The sequence below is a fragment of the Solanum lycopersicum genome, chromosome 12, assembly GCF_036512215.1.
Source record: "Solanum lycopersicum chromosome 12, SLM_r2.1".
NCBI classification, from domain to species: Eukaryota; Viridiplantae; Streptophyta; class Magnoliopsida; order Solanales; family Solanaceae; genus Solanum; species Solanum lycopersicum.
The window spans coordinates 55,990,927-56,001,921 of NC_090811.1; the positions used below are offsets into that span (position 1 = coordinate 55,990,927).

General features: G+C 31.3%; 1 protein-coding gene across 2 annotated transcripts; it reads left to right on the forward strand.

Annotated features, from left to right (window-relative positions):
• The first annotated feature begins 6,883 nt into the window (after positions 1–6,883).
• Positions 6,884–10,351, forward strand: LOC101245737 (small ribosomal subunit protein RACK1-like). Of its 2 annotated transcripts, none has more exons than XM_004252222.5 (2): positions 6,884–7,995; positions 8,602–8,967. In XM_004252222.5, exons 1-2 carry the CDS (start codon positions 7,108–7,110, stop codon positions 8,701–8,703), a joined length of 990 nt encoding a protein of 329 aa, XP_004252270.1. In that variant the 5' UTR covers positions 6,884–7,107; the 3' UTR covers positions 8,704–8,967. The 2 variants fall into 2 exon arrangements, with proteins under 2 accessions (XP_004252270.1, XP_004252271.1); XM_004252223.5 differs by lacking the exon at positions 8,602–8,967 and adding an exon at positions 9,931–10,351 and having other exon boundaries at positions 7,008–7,995.
• The last annotated feature ends 644 nt before the right edge of the window (positions 10,352–10,995 follow it).

Consider the following 10,995-nt stretch of genomic DNA (forward strand, 5'->3'; position numbering starts at 1 on the left):
GTTTCTCTACTTTCTACGTTTGTGTGTGGCGAAGTAAGCTTAATTCTTAATTTGATATCTTTGGTTTCTATTCGTAAATTAAAGAAGATAATTAGTCTTATACTAATTGTTGTCTCTAATTTCTTCAATATAGGAGTCTAAATCACTTTTGATCTAAGTTTTTGAATCCATACTATCTATATCATAATTATTTCTAATTCGCCAATTTTGAATACTAAGATCAATTAGGGTTCTTTGAACTTTCCTAGAAATTTAAAAATTTTATTGTCAAATTTTACAAATCTTTCACTTTTGTTTTTAATCTTAATAATTTCACTCCTGTATTATTTTCTTGTTTATTATGATAATCTTGTAACTAAGACCGACTAGAATTTAAGCAATTTTTATACATATCATGCTTCATCATCAATTATCAGTTTGCTCATTCTTCACTTATGTCATACCTTTATTTTTGTTTATATTTTTTATCTTTTTAAGCTGTCACCAGCAAGTAACCATTTCTTTTGATTAATTTTTAAATAAATGTGTTTTGTTTTTTTCTTTTTCACTCCCTGCTAACAATCTCTATTATAAAACTTGCACCATTAGTCTTTTTTCAAGTATAACTAGTTCATTTTTCAAATTTTAAACTTCTTTCAGGCGCCCATTTATATCAAAATGTTTTATGAGCTATTTACTCAAATTCAAGGACAATAGGAAAGAAAAAGTTTAGCTTAAGACATGATTATATAAAATTAGACTTAAAACTCAATGATGGGGACACGTGGACCAATAAAGAGAAGGCTAATAGCGTGACTAAATAATGGAAGCACATGTATCATCTCCTAGACTCAATACTCTTCAATTTGCTTTGCACATACACCGAATAAGTTTTATACATCGACATAAAATCATGAACTTTCAACAAAATCATCTCACACATTATACATGTTAGACTCATAATTGACCCAGATGGACTCTCGATTAAGAAAACGACAACAAGGACTCAAATTAAGCCAATATAATTATACAAGAACCAAGAAGTGAAAGCCTACATGTCCCAAGAAAGATCGTTCCTTTTTCTACAACACGTATTATAAGTCAAGATCAAATTTTTAAAAGGCGAAGGTGTGGGACGGGATGTTTTACTTAGAATATGGTGAGATGAAAGTCTCGAGACGTGGGGTGTAATTAGGTATGACAAATGGTTGGTTTGGATCGAATTCGGATGGGTTGAATATGGATTGAGAAAAAATGATTTGAATTCTAACCAGTGTTTTAAAAAACGTATTTGGGGCGAGTTCCAGGGCGAGTTTTGGAGGCGTATCAAAAATACTCCGGGGCGTAAATGAAAGACAGAGATCCATAAGGTGTAAGTCCTAAAGTTTGAGGCGTAAGCCCCGAGAATAAAAACATAAATCCTGGGCGTAAAAACGAATACCGAGGCATTTTTAATTTATTTTACAAAAAATTTTTTTGCTTTAAATCATATTTTTACTATTGGTGTAATTATATTTCTCAAATAGTAATCATAATATTTTTTTTTCTTCATTATTGATTATTGAGATAATGCATAAGTACCCCCCTCGACCTATGCCCGAAATCTCAGAGACACATTTATACTATACTAAGGTCCTATTACCCCTGAACTTATTTTATCAATAATTTTCTATCATTTTTCGATTTACGTAACACTATCTTGTGGGCCCAACGCTGGTTGACTTTTTTTTCAAGCTAGTGTCATGTAAGCCGAAAAAGGATAGAAAATTACTTATAAAATAAGTTTAGGAGGGTAATAGGACCTTAGTGTAGTATAAATCTGTTTTAGGGATTTCGGGCATAAGTTGAGGGGTACTTGTGCATTTTCCCTTGATTATTACTCCCTCCATTCCATTTTATGTGGCACCATTTTTTTTTGTTAGTCCCCCAAAAAATGTTACATTTCCTTATATGGTAAGTATTTAAAGGTACAATTCTTTTTTTACCCTTGTTGATCCCACTTAATTTTAAATAGTACTCTAATACATTTATGAGGAGAGAGAAAAATGAGTGAGTACTTGTGCATTTTCCTTGATTATTACTCCCTCAATCCCATTTTATGTGGCACCATTTCCTTTTTTGTCAGTCCCAAAAAAAGTCACATTTCATTATATGGTAAGTATTTAAAGGTAGAATTCCTTTTTTACCCTTCTTGGTTCCACTTAATTTTAAATAGTACTCTAATACATTTATGAGGAGAGAGAAAAATGAGTCTACTTTTGAAGGACAATTTGGTAAACTATTTAAAGTCATTATTTATTTGTTAAACTCCGTGTTGGGTCAAATGGTGACACATAAAATAGGACGGAGAGAGTAATACTTATTTCAAATAAAAATCATAAATCACCGAAATCTTTACTTTTGCTTATTTTATTAGTAATAAAACTACAAAACTTAACATACATAAGACCACCCTCGTAGATCCATGGGACTTACGCCCCGCCTCACGCACAGACCTTCTAAAACACTAGTTCTAACCCATTTAATAAATTTATTTTTTTTTAAAAATAAAACTATCCCTCCCCAAAGCCACCCCCACCCTCCACCAACCTATCCCTGATATTTTTTTTTTCTGTTTTTCCAAAACAAAAAAGTTTCTATTTTTCAAAGAACAAGTTATTTACCCCTTCCCCCCCCCCCCCCCCCGAGACCCTCAGTCCCTTCCCCCTCTTCCACCAACTGACCCCTAATTTTTTTTTATTTTTCAAAAATAAAAAAATATGTATTTTCAAAAAAAAAAAAATTAGTCCCTCCCCTGTCCCCGCCCCCCTTCTACCAACCTACCCCTAAATTTATATTGTTTTTGAAAAACAAAAACAATCTATTGTTTAAAAAAAAAAAATCAACCCTTCCCACAGGCACCCCCACACCCTATCCCCCCCTCCCTCCACCTTCCACCAACCTATCTCTAATTTTTTTTTCAAAAATAAAAAAAATTATTTTTCAAATAAAAAAAATCTACCCCCCCCCCCACGACCTCCACAAATCGACCCCTAATTTTTTTTTTTCAAAAATATAAAATTTTTTGTTTCATTTCAGATATACGATCGACAAAAATTCTCATGTTAACTCATTTTGTCCATATTTGTATGAGTTTAAATATGTTGAAGATCATATTAACCCATTTAAGAAAAGGAAAAAAATATGAGTGATCCTGGACAAAATGGATTCATTTCACTTATATGGGCTGAAATTGTCACCCATAGGCATAATCCTTTGGCTCTTTAATTTTTAATTTACAATATACTATAATAATATGATAACACAAAATTATGAAAAAGAATATCTATAATTTGAAATAGTTACAAACATGATTCAGGAAAGTCATAGAAAATAAAACTTCTAACATAATTGTAAGTATGAATTATCTAATTTCATAATAATAAAAGAATCATTATTTCAAAAAAAAAATATTATTACTATACTACACCTAAAAGAAAATCATCAATAAAATTTACACTAACAAAAAACTGAAATAACCAACAAATTTTACTAACAGCTTAAGTTGGTTAGTATTCTGTTAACAAATAACAACATATTTCTAACTAACTTATAATTTAAAACTTAACAACGAAATTTTAACAAATTACCAATCAAAATCTTACTAACAAAGTATTTTAATTGGTAAATATGGCGGAAAAAAATGACGCCAAATTTAGCAACATTTTATCAACGGATTACCAACTGAAATATTATTAACACACCCCTTTTGTTGGTAATATTACCAACAAAGTATATTTCGGTTGGTTAATATGATAAAAAAATTATTTATATAATTTATTAACATATTACCAATGAATTACTAACCAAACATTTACCAACGACAAGATTGTGTTGCTAAATATACCAACCAAATATAAATATGTTGGTAAATTAATAAAGAATGTAATTTGTTGGTAACTTGATAACCACTATCAAATTAGTTGAAAATTTTGCCGAAGAATAACGATTGTAGTTAGTAAATTACTAACATCATTAAAATAGTTGGTAATGTACCAACTAATCATTAATTCATTGATAAAATTTACCAACATATTAATTATTAGTTGGTAATATTGTATATGAATGTTTAGTTGAATAATAACTGTTATCAACTGTGATAAAATTTATTGATAAATTATTAATTACTAATTTATATTTGAATACTTGATAATTTACCAATTAAAGTTAATTTTTTGATAAATCAACATCTAGTGTTGAGGCTTTCATATTCAGTTATTGTCTTTAGACGTTTTAACTATTAAATTTTAGTCAAAGTTTGACTTTGGTCAATATTTTTTGTAAACATGCTCAGATTAGAACTCTATCAGTGTCATTAGTTTCGAAAGGTCATTTTTTATCTAACAGGAAGGTTGATCAAGTTATGAGGCTTTTGTTTTATGTTTGTGTCATTAGGTGTTTTAAATCTTATGTTATTATCAAAAATTGACTTTGATCAATATTATTGTGAACGTGCTCAAATGAGAATTACGTTAGTATAATTAACTTTAAAGGTCATTTTATCTAATAGGATGATTGGTTCAGATTTTGAGGCTGTCATTTTTAGTGTGTGCCGTTAGGTGTATTAACTTATAAATTTTAGTTAAAATTTAATTTCGATAATTTTATTTGATAAACGTGCTCAAATTAAAAAAATTTCAGTGTAGTTAGATTTAAAAGGTCATTTTTAATGTAATAAGATAGAGGGTTTGAGTTTTGAGGCTTCCGTTTTCAATTTGTGCCATTCGGCATTTCAACTTTTAAGTTTTAGCCAAAATTTCACTTTAGTCAATATTTTTGGTAATCTTGCTCGAATTGAAATTTTGTCATCACGGTTAGTCATATAAGTTCATTTTTGGTCCCATAGGTTGGTTGATTCGGATTTTGAGACTTCTATTTTCAGTTTGTATCGTTAAGCGTTGTAAGTTTTAACTTTTGAATAATTTTGAATTAGGTTAACTTTTTTGAGAAACATGCTCAAATTTAAATTTCGTTAGCGCGATTAGCTTTGGAAGATTATTTTTCGTCTAATAGGATGGTTGGTTTAGATTTCGAGGTTTTCATATTTAGTTTGTACCTTAGGCGTTTCAACTTTTGGCAAAAATTTAATTTTGCTTAACATATTTTGTGAACGTGCTTTCATGAGAATTTTGTCAGCAAGATAAGTCTCGGAAGATCGTTGTTATATCTAATAGGATGGTTGGTTCGTGTTTTGATGCTTTTATTTTCAGTTTGTATTGCTAGACGTATTAACTTTTAAATTTTGGCCAAAAATTAGATTTGATCAATATTTTTTATAAACATGCTCAAATTAAATTTTTGATATAATGATATGTGTCATATTGAGATTAGTTTAACTTATTATTATAGATTTTGCATTGTCTCATTCAAATATGATTTCTAAAATTGATATTAATATTTTTGAATTTATATTCGTGCTCTTAGGTTTTTAAATGCAATATATTAATAAATATTTTATTATTGAATGATCATTTAGTTAAAAATATTTTGAACATATTGTCAATCAATTACTAATCTAACATTGAACGTGAATGATATATTACCAACAAACTAATAATCAATTAGTAAATTTAATAGAAAAATAAATCATCATACTAAAATATTTAAAATTTATTACGAACAAGGATTGTGGTGGAGTGATAAGTATTTTTCATCCTTAATCAAGAGGTCTCGGGTTCGATTTCCATTGGGTACAGAGTTGCATTTGTTGTTAGGGGGAGCGCTTTGCTTTAGCCCCGAATGCCAGACAACCCGACGTGAATTCAAATTTAGTCGGGCTCCAATGAGCTCCAATGTGGGTGTCGTACTAACAAATATATTAACTAAATGTTAGTTTGTGTTTACCAACGAAAATTTCAGGGTGATGTTTCAAAATTTTGTAACAAAATTTTTGGTGTTGACCAATTGATTTTTGATTGGTATGTTTACCAACAAATTAAATTCGATTGGTAATATTTACCAACAATATTTTTAGCAACAAATTAATATAAGTGACATTTGGTTGGTAACTCAATTTATCAACCGATTTGATCAATTTACCAACAATTTCTTTTGTTGGTAATTGAAATTCCTTTTTTAGTGTTACTAGTAGTATAATAAAACCATCACTATAAAAATAAAATTACTTTCAAATAACTAAATGAAATATGATAATTTGAGACAGATGACAAAAAACATAAAGACCAGTATAAGTTAAAAATTAAAATTTTTCTCTGTATTTTAAAAGAAACTTAATGTAATATATTATCACACTCACATTGTTACCAAATAGTAAAGATGCGATACTACAACTTGTTATTTGAGTTATTCCCAATCTTCTTATATTTATAGATAAACTATTAAGTATCATTCATTTATTGAAGAATTATGAGGGTCAACAATATTAACTAAAAGATTTTTTAGCACATAATCAGTGTAAAATCTGTTAGGCAAGCACTGAGTGTTAGATGTTGAACGTTAAACATGCTTACGACGTATAATCGGACACTTAAGGGTCGTTTGGTGTGACGGATAAAAATAAATAGTGATTAGATAAAATAATAATGAGATAAAAATATTGTATCTTGTTTGGTTGCCTTGTTTGGGGATAACTTATCCACCATTTGTATCATAATAATGGAATAAATTATTTTATATACATTGCGAGATAAATAACAAATCTTGGGATAATTTTTTTCCAACCAAATGACCCCTTAAGGCATAAGTCTTATTGAACTAAGCTCCACAAAGTTTTAAGGCGTTTTGTTAGAGTCCTATTTGAAACGAGTCCTAATAAAGTACTGATCAGGACCGCTGACCACTCAATCAATCAACAATGTAGCTAACCCAAACACCTAACACTCAAACCATCATGACTTCATGAGATAGTTTTGAACATTTCTCAATCTTCACATATTGGGCTTTAATATGTAGAAAGTTGGGATAAATATGTTATTTCGATTTCTCAACGGTCAACCCGGATGCCCTTTAGCAGACCCGTCCAAAAACCCTAGAAACCTTGAAGCGTATAAATACATCCAATTGAGTTAATTAGGGTTCCTTCTTCCTTCTTCCCTCACTTGCATTTCGCTTCTATCACTGCAGGACACAATGTCGCAAGAATCACTGGTCCTCCGCGGCACAATGAAGGCCCATACAGATTGGGTGACAGCCATTGCCACTCCGATTGATAACTCCGACATGATTGTCACATCGTCTCGTGACAAATCCATCATTGTTTGGTCACTTACAAAAGAGGGCTCACAGTACGGTGTCCCCCGTCGCCGTCTCACCGGACACGGCCATTTCGTCCAAGATGTTGTGTTATCATCAGACGGTATGTTTGCACTTTCCGGATCTTGGGACGGTGAACTCCGTTTATGGGATCTTCAAGCTGGAACCACTGCCCGGCGTTTCGTTGGACACACGAAGGATGTTTTATCCGTTGCATTTTCAGTTGATAACCGTCAGATTGTTTCTGCATCTCGTGACAAATCGATTAAGCTATGGAACACTTTGGGTGAGTGTAAATACACGATTCAGGATCAAGATTCACATTCTGATTGGGTGTCTTGTGTTCGTTTTAGCCCAAATAATCTTCAACCAACTATTGTTTCTGGATCATGGGATCGGACTGTGAAAATCTGGAATCTTTCTAACTGTAAGCTTCGCGCTACTCTTGCTGGGCACACTGGTTATGTGAATACTGCTGCAGTATCTCCAGATGGTTCTTTGTGTGCTAGTGGAGGAAAGGATGGAGTGATTTTGTTGTGGGATTTGGCTGAAGGGAAGAAATTGTACTCCCTTGATTCTGGTTCTATTATTCATGCTCTTTGTTTTAGCCCCAATAGGTACTGGTTATGTGCTGCAACTGAGTCTAGTATTAAAATTTGGGATTTGGAGAGTAAGAGTATTGTTGTTGATCTTCGTGTTGATCTCAAGCAAGAGACTGAAATGTCTGGCAATGCAACTTCTACTTCTGGCAATAGCAAAACCAAGGTGAGTTTGATTTTTCCTCTTCCTTCTTTTCTTTTCCTAAATCATGTATGTTCCTTGTTTGCTTCAAAAATGCTACTTTTGGTTTATTGTTTTATGTTATGTGTAGTATGAAGATGATTGTTTGAATGATATCAGTGGAGTAGTTCATAATCTTATCAGTAAAATAACATAGTTAGTAATTCTTAGCAGGGGTTAGCTTCTCGAGCTTTTCTTGTTCTTGTTCTCTAGACTTAATGGTATAATATACTTGGTTCTGTAGGAAGTTATGGTAGTAAAACAGATAGTATTAAAGTTTCTTAGAACTAGTATTTATCACCCGACCAATTTGTCAGTTTATTCTCTTATGAATTCTTTTCTATTCTCTTTTTGCAGTTTTTAGCATTCTTTTCTTACTGGTTCAGTCATTTGTTAGTACACAAATGAGAATCTTTAATATTTAGATGGGTTGCTACTCTTTTTACTTGCAAGTTTATAACTTTACATTTCTATGGTTGTTTTAACCTGATTTTTGTAATGATGCTGTGTGCCTGGAGTTCGTCAGTTCAATTGTTGTCAATGCTGAAATACCTTGTGTGTAGCTAAACTCATTTAATCACCACTTGATAGGTTATATACTGCACCAGTTTGAGTTGGAGTGCTGATGGGAGCACACTTTTCAGTGGATACACAGATGGTCTGATTAGAGTGTGGGGTATTGGCCGCTACTAGGATTAACATATAGCACCATTTGGCATGACTTCCATTTAGATGAAATCTAAATGATTGAAAGAAGTACGCCGGTTTCTCTTTGTTTTCACAGTTTTGGATTTTATTTAAGCACTTATGTTTGGATGTAGATGATCCATCCAACAAGTGGTTTTTGCCTAGTCCTTGGGTAACTTTGTGTTTCCTTTTATGTTTTTCTACCTTACAGATATTTAGTTTGTTTATGAGAAGTCTTCAATTCTATCTATACTCCTTTTTATCCTCCTTTTTCTTGGTGTTTGGGCAAAATATTTTATTGCAATTATTTATCAGGTCATTTTGCTAGGGCGAATAGCTCGTTGTCCCCTTCGTTTTATAGTGTCGTTGAAGAACTGGTAATCGTATTTTGTGTCTAATTGTCACTTGAAATTTGACATATGATATCTCTACTGGGAGTTCTTGTAGCTTACACTGAAATGTAACTTTCTATAACCTCAAGATTTGAGGATGCTCTCTATTTGTCTAAGTTGTATCTTTTCAACTGTGGGAACTTTAGCGCTTAAGATTATTGTATTTAGAACAGTTCTGTATAATAGGTTCTAGATAAGTGTTATTGTGTATCAGGTAATACAAATGCAAAACAAATACTCAGAGATGGTGTAGATTCAGACAACACAAACATACAAATGAAACTGATAATTCATGACATTAACAATACATAGTACTCTTTCTATTCTAATGCATCTTATTCGATACTTCATTTTTAATTTTAATACAGCTTTTTCAATTAATAGAACAAACCACAGTCATTAGTATTCTTGTGCAATGGATTCAACTGTCCAGAAATGTTGGACAGTTGATGTAAGATCATCCACAAATCGTTCAAGTGTGGAGGTGTTTAAATAATTTCTTCTGTACAAAGAAATGAATGGTCGAAGTAATGAGTTTTCATTGATGTTGACACAAACATTGTTAAATGCTTGAGAGTTTTTTCTATTTAATCTTTTTCGTCTTTGTTGCTGGCTGTATTTTTGACTAACAAGAAATATTTTGGTGACTGCTTGTTATCGTGTCTTACACTATTTAGGATATGAACTGCCTCATCTCTAGAATGTTGTCTTTTGCCTTTCCTGACTTAACAGGGCATCTTGTTTGTGATTTTCTGTTTGATTATCTGGCTTAGAAAATGTCCATGTAGACGAGATATACGAGGGTACTTTCTTATTTCTTCTGCTGTGTTATGGCCCTCAGTTTTTAGCCAGTTTCTAGTAGTGTGAAAGCTCCTTATAAGATGAAAAGAGCACCAAAAGAATTACTGAAGAATGGAAGTAGAAGGGGTTAACTAACCAGCTGATCTTGCACATGCTTGTACACCTTTGCGACAATTTGTGGCCTCTGTAATAGTTAACCAGCAGTCTCCACAAGCAGTTGAGTCATAGAGGGAAGGAGAAGGTGATTCCAGTCCTGGATTCACACAGTGTCAACTTCCTGAGCTCAGCTCTATAGCTAAGAGGACTGGTGGAGGAGTGAGGATATGTGAGACTACTAAGTCAAGTTACGTGCCTGTGGTAGTGGGACAACTGTGTCTTAATGAGTAATTTCCCTAGATAGTCAACTATGTTTGAGAAATTATCTAATAATATCGTTTTTGTTTGTCTTAGAATTATAATAACACCAACTTTGCATATTTTTTTCAAAATATATTTGATAAAAAAAGACATCTTATTTCCTTTTTACTAATAATTAAAAAAAAAAATCTTTTTAAATCAACCTATATGATATACTCGGTAAAAATAATAATTACATAACGTTGCGTGAACCTTTTAAAACAAACTAACATTGATTTATCTGTTATTATGATTGACAAACTAACATTGATTTCTCTGTTATTATGATTGACACTAATTATTTATTCTAAATCATTTATTCTTTAAGTTATTATAGAATGCGCAAAGTGAACATTAAAAACAAGTGAAAGTGAACGAAAAGATCTTTTTCAAGCAACTATTCCCTTTGTCCATTTTTATTTATTCATTACACTATAAATAATTATTTATTTTTAATTGTTTATTCTAGAAAATCAAGTGATAATTTATTAATTAATTCCTAATTCATTGTTATTATTAATTATGGTCATTTGCCAATGCATTTTTAAAATATAAATTTATTATTTTCAAAGATTGATGTAGTAAAATTGTTTTTATTATTTCTTAAGAATTATGTCAAATAAATACTGAACAAGTAAATCTGTAAAGATGGAAGGAGTAGAAATAAATTTTCCAGTTAAAAAAAGAATAATATGATATGTCATTCCAT

What these genes read in the sequence shown, in the direction of transcription:
- LOC101245737 (XM_004252222.5), top strand. Translation starts at nt 7,108, where the DNA reads ATGTCGCAAGAATCACTGGTCCTCCGCGGCACAATGAAGGCCCATACA. An exon ending in CTGGCAATAGCAAAACCAAG is followed by an intron (nt 7,996 to 8,601) that starts GTGAGTTTGATT and finishes ACCACTTGATAG; the next exon opens with GTTATATACTGCACCAGTTT.